Source organism: Balaenoptera borealis (genome assembly GCF_965194805.1).
Source record: "Balaenoptera borealis genome assembly, chromosome: 8".
Lineage (NCBI taxonomy): Eukaryota > Metazoa > Chordata > Mammalia > Artiodactyla > Balaenopteridae > Balaenoptera > Balaenoptera borealis.
The window spans coordinates 101,343,074-101,361,007 of record NC_138865.1 but is presented as its reverse complement, the minus strand read 5'-3'; the positions used below and the strand labels follow the sequence as shown (position 1 = coordinate 101,361,007).

General features: G+C 35.1%; 1 protein-coding gene across 7 annotated transcripts in view; it reads left to right on the top strand.

The window, feature by feature from the left end:
• PTBP3 (polypyrimidine tract binding protein 3) overlaps nucleotides 1–17,934 on the top strand; it is a 95,468-nt gene that overhangs the window by 31,965 nt on the left and 45,569 nt on the right. For 4 of the 7 annotated variants that reach the window (XM_082404010.1, XM_082404009.1, XM_082404008.1 and 1 more), the window contains 2 exons: nucleotides 15,073–15,242; nucleotides 17,637–17,783. In XM_082404010.1, the coding sequence (XP_082260136.1) occupies nucleotides 15,073–15,242; nucleotides 17,637–17,783 (317 nt within the window). Of the gene's footprint in view, nucleotides 1–1,325; nucleotides 1,442–15,072; nucleotides 15,243–17,636; nucleotides 17,784–17,934 lie in introns of those variants that run through there. The other 3 variants (XM_082404013.1, XM_082404012.1, XM_082404011.1) reach the window with 2 other exon arrangements.

Sequence of the window (17,934 nt, the reverse complement as noted above, 5' to 3'; positions counted from 1 at the left end):
ATTATTTATAACAAAAACTAAAATTTGTGGCAGTGAAGTTCATATAGATGAAATTACTAGTTACAGCACTCTTAAATTTTAAGCATTAATTTGGATTGGATTAGATAATTCCTTTTTTGACTGACATTCTTTGTTACATAGTTGTGATAAAATTATCAGTAAGTTGGTGATCTAGAACTATTGAGTAAAAGAGCTAGATTTAAAAACTTGTGTTGAATGATGATGGATTTAGAGTAGAAGTATTAAAACTATAAGTTCACATGATTTTAAAAATAAATGTTCTTGAAATTTAAGGACTGTAAAATGAATTGGAGGAGTGCAGTCCTTGAGAGAGAGTGAGCAGTTAGGAGGCTATTGCTGTATAGGAAATCCTAGTAAGGGGGGAGAATTTGTACTATAGCAGTAGTAGTTGTGATGGAGAGAATTAGAGAACTTAACAGAAGGTGAAATAATTGATGGTAATTGGTGATTAATCGAATGTTTGAATAAGGAATTCCATTGATGATTTGTAGGTTTAGACTTAGATAATTGGATAGGTGAATTGTGGTGCCTTCATTTATATTAGAAAGTACAGGAAGAACAGGGTTGGACAATATGGCAGGTTCAGTTTTTTTTGGCCACGTGGCATGTGGGATCTTAGTTCCCCGACCAGGGATCGAACCCGCACCCCCTGCATTGGAAGCACAGAGTCTTAACCACTGGACCGCCAGGGAAGTCCCCAGATTTTTATATATTGATTTGAGGTTCCTCTGGGGATATCCAGATGGAAGTGTGAGATAGGTAGTGGGTTCTGGTCTCAACATCATAAAGAGAAATTTGGAAGTCAGTATCATATACACTTAACAACTGAAGCCATGAGAGTGGAGAGTCTCAGAAAAGGTGAGATTTTTATCCAGATGTTTTGGTGTTATAGGGAGTTAGGGAATGAGTAGACCTCACTTTCCAGACCCTGAGTTACATGATGTTTGGGAGAGTGAACAGCCTTTATGTGAAGACCCTGTAAGAGAAGTGAACCAGGTTCAGTTAAGACAAAAGATGTAAAGAAAATCCAGTGAAGAGATTAAGAATGTTTGGGAATTGGTCAGCCATGGTACATTGCTCTAGAAGACTAAATGGAAGGATTTTGTAGGCAGGACAGCAGCAGGGGGTTTGTTCATGTGGAAGTGTGAACAGGGTACTTAGAGCAGGAGATTAAAGCGGCTTTCTCAAAATTGACCTGGCGTCAGAATCACCCGGAGGGCTTGTTAAAGCACAGTTGCAGAGTCCATCCTCAGAATTTCTAATTCAGTAGATCTGGAGTGGGTCCTGAGAATTTGCATTTCCACAAGTTCGCAGGTAATGATGATGCTGCCATTTGAGGAACCACACTTTAAGAGAACCTGCTGAATGAAGGAAATGCTAGAAATCTGAAGTTCCTAAATCTGATTATCCTCTTGATCTGGTAGGCTTTTAAGAAAATTTCGGCCCTTACTCCTAGAGTTAACAGTACATCTAGGGTGGGACCCATGTGTTTGTTCTTTTTTTTATAAATTTATTTATTTTTTAATTTATTTTTGGGTGCATTGGGTCTTCGTTGCTGCGCGTGGGTTTCTCTAGTTGCAGCGAGCGGGGTTAGTTGCGGTGCACGGGCTTCTCATTGTGGTGGCCTCTCCTGCTGCAGAGTACGGGCTCTAGACACGTGGGCTTCAGCCGTTGTGGCACTCAGGCTCAGTAGGTGTAGCTCACGGGCTCCAGAGCGCAGGCTCAGTAGTTGTGGCGCACGGGCTTAGTTGCTCCGCAGCGTGTGGGATCTTCCTGGATCAGGGCTCGAACCCGTGTCCCCTGCATTGGCAGGAGGATTCTTAACCACTGTGCCACCAGGGAAGCCCTGTTCTTATTTTTAAAACTGAGGTCAGTTTGTTTGGTCATGTTTACAAACTACTGGGATGGATGACCAGAAAGACTGACATCCTGGTTGATTGATTACTTAGGAAAAGAAGTATGAGCTGTGAGTTTAACTGGCATCAGTAGTCTGCTGTGTTTTGCTTTTATGTTTTCAGTTTCTTCTTGTATCCCATTCCATTCTAGGTTCAGTGTTTTTCTTCTTAAAGCACATCCTCTTTAGTAACTATTTCAGCAAAACTCTATAAATGGTAACCTCTTAGACTGACTAAAAATGTCTTTTTTGATATTACTATTGAATGGTAGTTAGCTATTTAGAATTCCAGGTTGACAGTTATTTTCTCTCAGTACTTTGAAGGTACTGTTTTATTATTCTTTTGGCATCTGTTGTTGAGAAGTCTTTTGTCAGTCTAGCTTATTATTTTGTAGATAGTATTAGTTCTCTGTAGTTGTTTTAACATTTTTCTCTTTAATTTTGTTCTGTGGTTTCTCTAGCTGTGTCTAGGTGTGGATCACTAGTTCTCAACCCTGGATGTTCACTAAAATAGCTTGGGAAGCTTTGAAGAAAATACAGATAACTTGACCTACTCCACACCGATTCCAAAATTACAGGAGGGGGAAGGGGGACCTAGGCACTGTTTTTAATTTGTTTCTAAAGTTTCTTAGGTGATACATGTAAGGTGCAGCCAGGGTTGAAGACCATTGCTGCAGACTTACTTTCATTTATTCTGTCTAGGAGTGACCCTACTTTCCAAAGAATTGTTTCCTTTTGGAACTCCAGTTAGACATGTATAGGACCACCTCATTTAGTCCTGCAATTGTTTTAACCTCTTACATTTACTGTCACCTTTTTCTCATTAAGGTCCTGTATTTTGGATAATTTCCTTGAAATGGTTTTCTGATTCACTCATTATTTGTTCAGCTTTGTCTAATATGCTGTTTAATCCTTCTATTGAGTAATTGATTTCAAGGCATATATTTTTCATTTTTCTCTGTTTTGATTCATTTTTAAAGATCTAGTTTTGTTGTTATTTAGAAAAACCGTATCGTGTTCTTTTCTTATGGTTTCTATTGCTTTTTTCCCCTAATTTTTTAATTATTTAAAACAAAATTTTTATAGTCTCAGATTTTACAATTATGGAGTTCTTGGGGGTGCTAATATTACTGGGTTTTGTGTCTGCTAGTATTTGCTTATGGTATATTATTTTTCCTTGATTCATAATTTTTGGTTGTGAGGTAATCTTTAGCTGAATTATTTTTTTCTTCTGTGAGAATCTTCAGGGAAGTTTTGTGTTTGCTCTGCTAGACTTGCTAGGGTATCACCAGCACCTAACATGTCCTAATGTATATGTTAATTTATTGCTTTGGGGATTCCTACCAGAAGGGAAGAGAGAATTAAAAATCCAGACATTTACATTCAAATCCATGAACAGAGATAAGACGTTCTTGTTAAATACCTGTGATACGTGGAAAATTTCTAATTTTAGTTTGCCTTTTATGAGGGGATGGCCTGCTGAAGGGTTTGCCTGTTGATACCTAAAAACTTTTCTTTTTTTAGGTCACCTATACATTAAAAATACTTCTGTAATATTTGATTCAGTATTTGCAATTCTCTAAAAGCTTCAAAAACTAAAGATTTTGGTACTCCATTCCTTGACTTCTTTGAATAAATATTTCTAATTGATTTTAAACAAATTGTGTCAGAAAGTTTTTAGGGTTCGTTTATAAACAAGTTAAATCCCTTTGTAAGTTACTTAAGTAGTTCTTCAAAGACACAAATAATTTAAAAAATCACATTGATAATGCATAGCTAAAAGAAAGCCATATATTGTGTTGAAAGATCTTTTTTGTATTCAGTATAGTCTTCATCACAAAATTTTTGTAGTTCAGTTAATCTAAATGTGGATTTTAAAATATTTGTAAAATTTGACGACTATAATTTTTCTTTCTATCTGTAGAATATTGCTTGTTTGGTAACAAGTTATGTGTGCACCAAATCGATTGCAGATACATGTCTACTTCATGGGACTGTCAGAACACTGTTTTTGCCATGACATCGTGCTGCACCAAAATTTATATTTGTATTATTACCCCAAAGAAGTTTTATTTTTAGCTGAGTTTTTTAAACTGAATTTCCATTAGTGTCACACATTTCACTTTTGATAGAAATCAAAAGTGACTTCCCAAAAACTTTCCTTTTATTCCATTGAAAGTATTTAATATTATACCATTATTGGGTAATAACTGATTTTCTAATGTTAGCAGATGATGATAAAACTGATATAATTTAACTGTTTGCAAAGTTCTGTTAGTGGTGTCAACATATTAACACCTGACACTTTATTGTTTACACATGGAGAAGAAACTTTGCAAATTAATTCAGAATTACAGATTTATGGATTTACTATAAGATATAAAATGGAATGATTATAAACAGAATTGTATTTCATGTGTAACTGGCCTGTAATTCCCACATTTTCCACAGACTGGCAGCCTGGCAGCCAAATGAATAGCATAGGTAGCAGGTTGAATACTGATGGAAGGAGTTAGGAGCTATCCTTAGCTACTTGTGTCCCACTGCATTTCTTCTCTTTTTTAAAAAATTTTTTTAAAATTTTAAAAAATTTTTAAAAATTTCTTTTCAAATTGTTTTCTTTTTTTTTTTTTCTTTGGCTATGTTGGGTCTTTGTTGCTGCATGCAGGTTTTCTCTAGCTGTGGCAAGCAGAGGCTACTCTTCATTGCGGTGTGCGGGCTTCTCATTGCAGGGGCTTCTCTTGTTGCAGAGCACGGGCTCTAGGCACACAGGCTTCAGTAATTGCAGCATGTGGGCTCAGTAGTTGCCGCGCACGGGCTTTAGGGCATGTGGGCTTCAGTAGTTGTGGCGCGCGGGCTCAGTAGTTGTGGCCTGCGGGCTCTAGAGTGCAGGCCCAGTAGTTGTGGCGCATGGGCTTAGCTGCTCTGCGGCATGTGGGATCTTCCCAGACCAGGGCTCAAACCCATGTCCCCTGCATTGGCAGGCAGATTCTTAACTACTGCGCCACCAGGGAAGTCCCCACTGCCACTGCATTTCTTTTCTTTTTTCTTCCTTCCTCCCTTCCTTCCTCCCTCCCTCCCTCCCTTCCTCCCTTCCTCCCTCCCTCCCTCCCTTCTTCCCTTCTTTCCTTTTTAAATCAAAGACTCTGTGTGTTGTCTGTGAAAAAGTCATGAAGAGATTCCGTCTCACTGGCTAACATTGGTTAACATTCAGATTTAATCACTGTACATGTGGTTTATAAACTATTAGAGGAGACCATGGCAAAAACTGGAAGTTAAAAAAATCAATTGGATCTACTAAGCCTATTCTAGCTTATTTCAGTGCAACTGTTAATAATTTTTTTTCAAAAGAGAAGATGTTAAACTGTACAGGTTGCTAGAACAATGATGCCAAATTGTGACTGTCCCAGGCAAACTGGTCGTTCTGCTTAGATATTAATATTCCTTAAGAATGTCTCTTAGCCTATAATGGACATATGAACTTTAAATTATTTTGTGTAGTTCTAAAACAGCCCCTCATTCCCCATTCTTTCCCCATAAGATCTTAGGGATTCTGAAATGTTGATCTTTTTGTATAATTATTTTTCCATCTGGGAATATGGCATGTGAGTCCATGGTTTTAGGTCTTATTTTATGTCCTTTGGTAATTATGAAAATGTTTTATACTTTTCTACATAAATCATATGCTTTTCCTCCTAAATTTAATCTTAGGAATTATGGCAGAGATTGTTTGTTGGGTACCCCAATACTTTCTATTTTCTTTAGCAACAGAGCTCTAATTTTTATCTGGGCACATTGCCACCCAGATTAAATGACTGCTTTTCCAGTCTTCCTTATAGCTAGGTGTGGTCATGTGATTTTAAGTGCTGTCTAACGAGATATAAGTGGAAGTGTTACTTCTGGGGCATCTCTGCATGTTTTTTTCCTCTTTCGTCTTGCTGCCTGTAGGAGTTCTAGCTTCCATCTGTGAGAAAAGTGCTCCAGAAACCTGCCCTTGAATCTATTGGTGAATATTAAGCCACACATGCCTTACTGGTAGGGGTGGTATATCAGCTCTAGCATAAAGGCTATTCTAAACCCACCCTAACAAGACTTAAAAACAAGCTCCAAAACAATTACCTGATCTTAAAGTAACTTAACTTTTTTCCAGAAAGGAGACTGGCACTTTAAAGGAATAAAACAATTCCAGTGCTCACAATGTTGAACATTCAATCAAAAATTGCAACCCATAGCTAGGAGAAAAATCAGTCAACAGAAACACTCCTAGAAAATAACAGATGATGAAGTTAGCAGATTTGTACTTTGGAACAGTTATTAAAGTATGTGAAAGGATTTAAAGGAAAATATCAACATAACAGGGAGAAAATGAAAGCTAAAAATCAAATAGAACTTCTAGAGATAAAATTATAATATCTAAAAAAAAAAATGGCATGGCTGTAACAGCACTAATATTCTGTAAAAGAAATGATCAGTGAATTTAAAGACAGCAATAGAAACTAAAGCACATAGACCAAAAAAAATAAATAAATAAAGACTGAAAAAGAAATGAACAGAGCCTTAATAACCTGTAGAACAAAATTAAGTGGTCTAAACATATGTATAATTGAAGTTCCAGAAAAAAAGTTGGGGGTGGGGAAACAAATATATCTGAAGAAATAATGACTGAAAATACTCCAGATATGGTGGAAACTGTAAAGCCACATATCCAAGAAGTTCGGTGAACCACAGGCAGAATAAACACAGTGAAAACCACACCAAATCTCCTCATAATCAAATTGCTGAAAACCAGGAATGCAGAACAAATCTTAAAAGTAGCCAGAGGAAAAAAGTCACATTTATTCAGAGAAACAAAGATAAAGAGTAATGAGAGAGTGCTTGCCTGAAACTGTGCAAACCAGAAGACAATGGAGCAACATCTTTAAAGTACTGAAGATAAATACAATGAAACTGAAATTCTATATCCAGTTAAAATATTTTTCAAAAATAAAGTTAAAATAAAGCCTTCTTTGAGGCACACAAGAGCTGAGAGCATTTGTTAGTAACAGACTTACATTTTATGAAATGGAAAAGGAAATTCCTCAGACTTGAGGAAAATGATACCAGGTGGAAACTTGGGTCTACACAAAGTGGTAAATATGTGGATATGTGACTTTTCTTTCTCATTTTTTTGGTTAATTTAAAAGATAATTGAGGGATTCTGGGAAGATGGTAGAGTAAGAAGCACCAGGAGTCTGTCTTTCTACCTAGACAACAATTGTACTGGCAGAATCTGTCTATAGCTAATTTAGAACTCTGGAGTCTTTTGAAGGCTTGCAAGTTCCAGGGGAAGACTTGGAAGGTAAATTGTGGTTAATTTTGGTCAATTTTAGCTCTTAGCGCAGTAGCAGCTACCCATCCCTCACCCTCAGTCACATGGCAGGCAACTGTGTGGTTCCAGAGCAGCTTACAAATAGGAGCCAGGGTAGGCAAAAAGGACCTTGTCCTTCAACTTCAAGGGGTCTGTGCTCTGATTGCTGATTGCTTCTTCTGATCATGCAGGTACAGACAAAGAGGTAGGCAGCCATTGTTCTTGCATCTCCCCCTATTGTTGCAAGCCAGCACGCCCCACTCCCAATATATGTGACTTCCAGAGCATATAAAGGGCTGGTGCTTTCCACACCCTCCTCCCCTTCATTTTCCCTTTTTTCCCCTTTTGGGAGCCAAATATTGAAGACTAGGACATTAAAAAACAGCTGCATCTACAGGGAAAATTAGAATTTGATAGTGCATGCCCAGGAAAAGGCTCAGAAGACACCTGAGAAGAACTTAAATTTACACCTCAAGCTGATTCTTGGCGTAAACACAGTCTAAAACAATCAGAAACAATAAAAACAATAACACAAATGAGAAAACCCTTAGAAAGGGGAAGAATCTGATTTCCAGAGTTACCACATTCCCAAATTTGATGAAAAACGTGAATATAAACATCCAAGAAGCTTAATGAACTCCAAGTAAGATGAATTCAATGAGACCCACACTGAGACAGCTTTATAATCAAACTTTGAGAAGTCAGACAAAGAGAGAATCCTGAAAGTATCAAGAGAGAATCAACTTATCACATACAGGGGATCCTCAATAAGAATATGACCCGATTTCTCTTTGGGAACTTTGGACAGAAGTCAGTGGGCCAATATATTCAAAGTGCTAAAAGAATAAAACTGTCAACCAAGTATCCTATGTTTGGTAAATTTTTCTTTCAAAAGTGAGAGAGAAATTCCCAGATGAGCAAAAACTGAAGGATTTTATTACCACTAGATCTGCCCTGCAAGAAATATTCAAAGGAGTCCTTTAGGGTGAAATGAAAGGACACCAGACAGTAGCTCAAAGCCATATGAAGAAATAAAGATCTCAGTGAAGGCCCTTATAAAAGCCAATATTATTCTAACAATGGTTCGTTATCTACTTTTTGTTTTCTGCAGATTTAAGGGGCTAATACATTTTTTAAAAATTATTAATCTAAAAGCTACCAAGTGACTTGGTTTGTAGCTCCACATTTTGTTTTCTAAATAATTTAGGAGACTCATGCATTAAAAGAATTGTTAGTTTGTGTTTCTGGGCACACGTTGTATAAAGATGTAATTTTGTGATAATAACGGAAAGGGGTGGGGACAGAGCTGTAAAGGAGCAGAGTTTTTGTATGTTATTGAAGTTAAGCTGGTCTAAATTCAAATTAAAGTGTTATAACTTTAGGATGTTAAATGTAATCCCCATGGTAACCACAAAGAAAATAGCTATATGATATGCACGAAAGGAAATAAGAAAGAATACTTAGAGTAGTCAGAATCTTAGAGACAGAATAGAATGGTGGTTGCTAGGGGCTGGAAGAAGGGAGGAATAGGGAACTACTTTTTAATGGGTATAGAGTTTCTGTTTTACAAGGTGAAAAGTGCTATGGAGTTAGATGGTGGTGATAGTTACACATTATGAATGTGTTTAACACCACTGAATTCTACGTTTAAAAATAGTTAAGATAGCGAATTTTATGTTATGTGTATTATACCACAGTAAAAAATTATTTGAAAAAAAAGTATAGAATGCTCTCTATGGAAAGTTCCATAAGACACAATAAGTGAATAAAATAAGATACAAAAAGAAAAAAAGGTAATTGACTATTTAAAGCAAGATAATATTAATATATTTGGGGAGTTATAGCATATGTGAAAAGTATAATATATGATAGTAACACAAAGGATATGATAAGGGAAATAGACATATACTTTGAAAAGTTCTTACATAATACCTAGGTGTTATAATATTATTTTAAGGTAGACTGGGGTAAGTTAAAGATATGAATTGTCAATTTAACCCCAGAGCAGTCGCTTAAAAAAAAGTAAACAAAAAAAGTAAAGATTATAATTAAAAAGCAGAGATTATCTGCCATTTATGTGCATGTTTTATGTGTGACATATTATGTTTTCTTGATAAATTGATCCCTTTATCATTATGAAATCTCTCTCTTTATCCCTGATGATATTCCTTTTCCTGAAGTCTACTTTGTCTGATATTAGTACAGCCACTCCAGCTTTCTTGTGATTAGGGTTTACATATTTATGTTTTTTCATCCTTTTACTTTTAACCTGGATTTTATATTTTAAATGGGTTTCTTATTCACACCTTATAATTGTTTTGCTTTTATCCAGACCATAATCTCTGCCTTTCAATTGGAATCTTTATGCCACTTTCACTTAATATAATTATTGATGTAGTTGGGTTTAAGTCTTTTTTTTTTTTTTTGGCCATGAGGTATGCAGGATCTTAGTTCCCCAGCCGGGGATTGTATCCGCACCCCCCTAAGTCTTCCATCTTGCTATTTATTTCCTATTTGTCCCGTATATTTTGTTCTGTTTTTCCTTTGTTTCCTGGCTTTCTTTAGATTATTTTTTATATTCCATTTTATTTGTCATTTATTACTTTGTATTCCATTTATTTATATTTCTTGATAAATATATGTATCCTAAATATATATATTCACCTAATTACAGAGCTTCAGAATACATAAAGTAAAACTAATAGAACTAAACAGAGAAATAGACAAATCCACAATTACAGCTGGAGATTTCAACACTCCTCTCTCAGTAATTGATAGTGTAGTAGATAAAAATCAATAAGGATCCAGAGCAGGCATTAGCAAACTCTGCCCTGTGGGCCAGATCCATTCCATTGCCCATTTTTGTATTGCCCATGAGCTAAGATTGATTTTTACATTTTTGTTTAAAAAAAACATTTATTTATGTATGTATGTATTTCGCTCTGCCTGGTCTTTGTTGCGGCATGCAGGATCTTTGTTGCAGCACACGGGATCTTTAGTTGCAGCACGCGAACTCTTAGTTGCAGCATGTGGGATCTAGTTCCCTGACCAGGGATCAAACCCAGGCCCCCTACATTGGGAGCGCAGAGTCTTAGCCTCTGGACCACCAGGGAAGTCCTGATTTTTACATTTTAAATGGTGAAAAGCACAAAGAATATTTTCTGATACATGAAAATTTTCTGATACATGAAACTTATATGAAATTAAATTTCACTGTCTATATATAAAACTTTATTTGAACACAGTCGTACTTATTTATTGGCTTGGCCAAAAAGTTCGTTCAGGTTTTTCTGCAAGATGTCATCTACGGCTGCTTTCATGTTACAACTGCAGAGATGAATAGTTGGTTCAGAGCCTGTATGGCCCACAAAGTCTAAAATATTTATGTGACCCTTTAGAAGAAGTTTGTAGATCACCTAATATAGAAGTTTTCAACACTATCAACCAGCTTGACCTCGTTGACATATGGAACGGTCTCCCGCACACCATCAGCATACATATTCTTTTCAAGTTCACATGAAATGGTCAGCAAGGTAAAAACTGTATGCTGGGTCCTTGAGTCTCAGTAAATATGAATGCATTAAAATTATGCATTAGAATTGTATTAGCAGTTTTAAGAAATGATCCTCAAATATGTGAGAAAAAAATCTCCAGTTGCTTGGAAAAAGAAAGTAACACTTAATCCATGGATCACATAAGAAGTCACAAGGGAAATTAGAAGATATTTTGAAGTGAATTAATATGAAAACACAATTTACTAAAGTTTGCAGGGTTCAGCTAGAGCTGTTCTTAGAAGGAAATTTACAGCTTTAAATATTTTATTAGAAAAAAGTCTACAATGAATGATCTAAGCTTCTAAGTGTAGCATAAGAAGAGCAAATTAAACCCCAAGTAAATAGAAAAGAAAATATTAAATATGAAAACAAAAGTTAATGACAGAAAATGAGGATTAATGAAACCAATAGCTGTTTTTTTAATAGATCAATAAAATTAATAAACCTCTAGGTAGGTTTATTAAAAAAAAGACAGAAATTACCAATATCAAGAACTATCCTGTAGACATTAAAAAGATATTGTTATGGACTGAATGTTTGTGTACCCCCAAAATTCATATGTTTAAGCCCTAACCCCCAGTGTGATGATATTTGGAGATGGGGCCTTTGGAGTGGGGCCCTCACTGGGATTAATGTCTTTATAAGAAGAGATGCCAAAGAGCTTGCTTTTTCCCTCCACCCCTGCCATGTGAGGACCATGTGAAAAGGTGGCTGTCTATAAGCCAGGAAGAATCCTCACTAGAAAGTGACCATGCTGACCCTTGATTTTGGACTTCTAGTCTCCAGAACTGTGAAAAAGTAAATTTGTATTGTTTAAGCCACTCTGTCTATCGTATTTTGTTATGGTGTCCTGAGCAGGCTAAGATAGATATCAAGTGAATATTGTGAACAATTTTAAGCCAATAAGTTTGACAGTTTAGATGAAGTGGACCAATTCCTTGAAAAACACAGGTGCAAAAGAAATAGAAAACCTAAATAGCCCTGTACTTGTTTTAAAAATCAAATTGATAATGAAAAAGTCCAGGTTCAATGGTTTTTTGTGGTCATATGGGTTATTTGTCAAAGGTTGTCATACTCTGCATTTAAAATGCAGGTGGATTTTACTATACCTAAAGAATACCCTAATAAAGTTGAATTTTTAAAAAGATCCATATTTCTAGGATAGTTTTCTTGGTAGATCCCTTCAGTTTTGAGATGGGAATATATGAATTTTTAAAAAGCCTCTTCCACTTATCCCTTTGGAACATAATTAATATGTAGTAGGCATTCAGGACTTTTCATTATATTAAAAAAATACAAGATTTATGCAAGCTAAGTATTTTGAATGCTTATTTTCATAATACAATTTTGGGAAAGTCTGTGATGTATCCTTTTGTACAGGGAATAATTTGTCAAAGTTATGTATTCAGTGCATTGCAATTTTCTTGTTTCCTCTTTTATTAAATTATAATTCCATATAATTGCTTATATGCATTTTTCATTTTTAGATTGTTATATTTATCAAGTCTTTAGATATAACCTTTTTTGGGTCATCTAGATGAGTAGTTCTTAGGCTTTTAGATTACGCAGAATAATAAAATTTTCAATTAATTTTGAGCAATGTCAATTTTGCAAAGTAAGAACATCAAGAGAAAAAAATCCACTGTTGTCCACAATCATTATTTTAGCACCAAAAAAGTAGAAAGAACATACTTTCCAGGTAAAATAAGCCCTCCTAAGAAAATGAAGACATAGATTATTGATCACTTTGTACTAGGCATTGCACCTAGCATTTAAATGTTATCATATTTAATTTTCTAAATACTCATACTACATTTTCCAAATACTGTTATTATACTCATTTTATCCGAGAAGAATCTCAGGCTCAGTTATGTCAGAACAAGATGTCTGATTTCATAGCCCATACTCTGAACGTAGCGTAGGCACTTTTATAATGCAGAACAATTAACAACCTAAAATGGTGATATATTTGCATAATTCTTGATAAAAATTTGTCGCCATAGGTCTTTATTTGATAGTTCAGTGCAAGCTCAAATAGCTTGTGTAGGTATTCATTTTTTCTCACACATAGTTTTATGGAGATTATGAACACCTCAGTTAAAGAAACAACCTTCTTAATGTTCATTCATTCATTTTGGAATATTCTGGGTAAACTTACAAAAGCCTTTGGCCTTTAGTATGTTTTTCTAGTCTTTAACACTTTGTGCTGCTTAAGAACGCACAAGGTGGTGGTATTGTTGTCTAGCCATCTAGGCTTACAGGGAGGGAGGGTGCAGAAAGGCACTTCATGCTTGGCTTTCACTCCTGTCCAGGAGGTGATATTTGGCATTTAATCTAGTGACAGTATTATCATTATAATCCTCATAAACCTGCACATACTCTGAAAATTTATTGTCACTGTCAGGTTGCTTACTTTTTTCTACGAATGGTAAGACACTTTGAGATTTTTGTGGTTAAGAAAATTACCTTTAAACTTAAGTTTGAATAATGCTTTTATCACTTGCTAGCTGTGTACAAAAATTATTTAATCTCTGAACCTGTCTCTTCATCTGTTAAAATTAATAATATTTAACTTAGTATATTTTTGTCAACTCCAGTGAAGCAGTGTAAATGAAAGCAGCGTGAAAACTAGAAACTAATGGACATTTTAGGTAGCTGGAATCCTGTCAGGGTTTTTAGAGCAGGATAAAGACATGATACATCTGTTTAGATTGATATGATGTTGGATCTGAGTGGAAGTGGGGGAGGGGTGAAACTAGAGGAAGGGAGAGTAGAAGGGGCCAAGATCATAGGTGAGGTGACATTGAGAGTGGAGATGAAAATGGAGTCAGTCATTTTGGAGGGAAAAATCAGTATTTCATGATGATTAATGAGAAAGGAGAAGGAACCTCTTGCCTCCCAGATTAATTTCCAACAAATATTTGCTGATTATTTTCCGCACTCTCCTAGGCATTTGTTATATACAGGCACAGACCTGTAAGGACCTCTAGGAATTGATGGTATTTGGGTCCAGGTAGGATGTTGCCTGCATTCATGAACATAGAGAATTTGGGAGCAAGTGCTGGTTTTGGTATTAAGTCAACCTATTTACCTGCAAGCAAGTTGAGTTCTGTGCCACAGCTATGGGTACACAATACTGCCATATAATTTTTATGTGGTCCTCATGAAATTTGTTTATTTAGGATCACACACCTGTTTGTAAAGTTCCACTAGTGTTTAGAAAAATGATAATCTTAGGTGTTTGGAAAGATTATATTTTCCTCCTAATACTGCTAAGTATTTTAGTATTAAAAAAACAACACTGTAATGAAACTTTTGGCTTTCAGATAATTTGCATTCAGTCTTACTTGGTGTTATTTCTGGGAGAAAAACATTTCTGAATCTTATGTACATAAATTTGAGTACTCGTTACAGGCTTGTCAGTTCTAGTTATTGTCACTGTTAAAACATAGGCTTTAAATAAAATTTGGCTGTAAACTGGCATAATGGATTTCTTAATTTTACAGCAGTGGTTCTCAAACTTTAGGTTGCTTCAGAATCATCTGGAGAGCTTGTTAAAACACAGTTGCTGGGATGTTTCTGATTCAGTAGGTCTGAGGTGGGGCTAAAAATTTGCATTTCTAGAAAGGTGATGATGCTTATATTAAGAACTGCCTGTATCATAAGGAATAAGATTATCCTAGGAAACCACAGTTTAGGTTCTAAAAGCACTTTAAAAAATAGATTGGTAAAAATTACATGATGCCTAAGAAATAAACTTATTTTCATAAACATGCGTCTCAAATCCAAATCCTCGTAGGGTGTGATAAATATAACATTTTTATTACTGTCTTTCCTAAAAGTTATTATTCTTATTTGTTTAATTAGTAATAGGACAAATTAGAAAAATACCTTTAAAAATACATTAAAGATATTATAAATATTGTTCTCTATTCACAACAAATAGTTGACTATTTAGAGGTTTTGATACCTCTAAATATGTAATTCATTTACCCAGCACTTTTCCTTGAAGTTAAAAATCAGAGTTCAATTTAAAAAAAATATAATACCTGCAGTGAAAAATCAACCCATTCATTGAAAGGTGGATGGTTTTGTTTTCCACTGTCTTCTACTCTTCTCCCATCAGCCCTGTAGTTCCTGAATTTCAAAACCTGAAACTCTTGGAATATCAAATGTCAAATGTGATGATATGGTTAATGTAATATGTCAACCCAAATTAGTTTCAGTAATTTTTTTAAAAATCTTATATTTTTTAGCTAATGGGAATGACAACAAGAAATTTAAAGGAGATAGACCTCCCTGTTCGCCTTCCCGTGTTCTCCATCTTCGCAAAATTCCAAGTGATGTCACCGAAGCAGAGGTCATATCATTAGGTCTACCATTTGGCAAAGTAACTAATCTTTTGATGTTGAAAGGAAAAAGCCAGGTATGTAAGTTTTAAAGATTGACCCACAGTTATTATCTCTGGGTGTTAGTGATAAAATGATTTTTAGGGGAATTACCTGGCAGTCCAGTGGTAAGGACTCCATACTTTCACTGCCAGGGGTGCCGGTTCAATCCCTGGTGGGGGAACTAAGATCTCACAAGCCGCAAGGTGTGGCCAAAAAAAAAAAAAGATTTTTATTTTCTTGAACATTTTTTTTTTCCCCTAAATTTCATTCTATTTAAATAGTTTTTAAAATAGAACTTTTTAATGACAGGAAGCAACAAACAAAAATGTTAATATAGGAAACAGGATTATCTCTTATTCATTGACTTGTTAACAAACATATTTTATATTCTTAATTACAAAATGGTTTATGAAAATATCCTGTGATTATCAGAAGAGATTGGATTGATTACCATCAGAGATTGGATAATGATGTCTGATTCAGACTCCTCTATCTTTAATAAACTATTTAACATCCCTGTTTAATGCAGATGAGGTTATTAAGAACTGGAGAAGTTAAATAATATGTCTTAGTATTCAGCCCTTGTGTTTACACATTTTTCTTACATCTTTTGGAGATAGTGCATGCACTTGGATCTTTTTATCACAGATGCCACTATTGAGAATAGTATGGTTTGCACGGTTTGAAAGGGCCAACATGACCGTGTCTAATGGCTGTGAAATGTCTAACTGCCATGTGTTATGTACATTATCGTGTTTCGTGTAGTGTATCCTATGTTTTATGTCAAATAGCTCTGAGAGGCAGCAGGCAATGTCACACTTTCCTTTGTTTCTGCAGTTGGTTCTAGGTTTATATTTATCTGTAGTGCTAATTGACTGTTATGTTAATTGCTTGTCTTTTGATCATAAATCCTGTTTAGAAAATATCTTGTTAGTAATTACTTCAGCAGGAGATTCTGATGTGAGTCACTAGTAGTACTTGTAAGCATAATCTTTCCCATGGTTCTTGTAGGTGGAGTGTTGAGGACAGAGTAGGGGTTATTTTCACCAGCCTTTCTGTGGGTAGTGACTTTCGGTTTTCTCTCCACCCTACATTATGAAAATTGATCCCTTTGGATGCTTTGGGAAAACATAAATAATTCTTTTACTGGACTCCATGTGGGAAAATTTATTTTTACATATGAATTGTTTGAATTTTTAGGTTGTATATACATTTAGGAAAAAATTCCTGTGATAAGAATCATATTCCAAAGACATTGTTCAGCTTTTCCTTTGTGTGACTGATGTTAGACATTGCAGGAGTTTAGAAACATTTAGAAAGGAGTTTGCAGGAAGAGACTCTCCCCATATAATGAATATTATTAGAATACAGTTTACAAATTCTTTGTTGAAAAGATGATTAAAAACCAGATAGTTAGGAAATATTGCCATAGCTATTTTTGTTACCTTGATCATTTTTATCCGCTTCTCTTAGAAATATTAGAAAAAGTGTATTATTGATACAATTGGATAGCAACTTTAAAGTGTGTCGTGGACATCTGTACCTTTTAGATAGTATAAATGACTCGAAGTCTGTTTCATTCCTCGAAGATAGTGATTTGGATCAGGGGTTCTTCCTGCATTTTAAATTTGAGATGTTCTTATAGGTAGTTCTGAGGGCTCAGAATACTTAGTAGATGTCTATATTTTATCTTCTTAACCATTAAGATAGGGTGATAAAACCTGCCACCTTAAAGGTCTGTAAGTTTCCTATTCCTGTCATAAGTTAATTGGAGTCCTGACAGCTAGGAGAAGCTTTATACAGAATAAGGCATAAATACCAAGGAGCATTTTCCATCTCAGTTCTTCTTGTGTTAGTCTTCAAATAGCTAATATTAGTACAGTGATTACCAATATCCAGAAAAGGTCACTTGAATGACCCAAAGCAATATTGACTTAATGTAGGAAGTTCTCACATTTCCCTAATTTGTACAATTGAGCCTTTGCACCTGAATGCTCTAATTGTATTCATAAATGGCTGTTTTATAAAAAGGTAAAGAAGAGCAAATCATTATGCCTCATCTCTGTTTGAGAATTTTTTAGGAAGAAACTGAAAGCATCTATTTATAGTAGTGATGCACACGTTTATTTTTGCCTTTTTAATTATTTCTAGATTTTAGAAGAAACAAGAAGAAAACCAAAAACCACATAAAATCATTTAATCAACTGGCAATTTCCCAATCCCAAATCGTTTATTGAACCCAACTTTTTTCAAATATGTTTTCAGTTACTGTCAGTAATACACTTTGAAACAAGTCTTTTCATCCCCTTGGGGGCAATGTGATTTCTCTTGAGAATACACGAGTTTAGAGCAAGCTGGAATGACAAAGTAGTTCTTAGCTGCCTTTCAAAAACATGAGCTTTCACTTTACTTTCTTGTGTTTATTGCAGGCTTTCTTAGAAATGGCTTCTGAGGAAGCTGCTGTTACTATGGTGAATTATTACACTCCTGTTACTCCTCACCTTCGAAGCCAGCCTGTTTTTATTCAGTATTCCAATCACAGAGAACTTAAGACTGACAATCTACCTAATCAAGCTGTAAGTATTAAAGGCATTTCTAAAAATAGTTATAAGAACACATGATATAATAACTTAAATATAATTTTCTATTTTTCAGAGGAAGAATAATCATGTGTTTTTCTTCATCTTAGAATGCTCTACTGGTAAAGATTGTTTATGTAAATTCTTA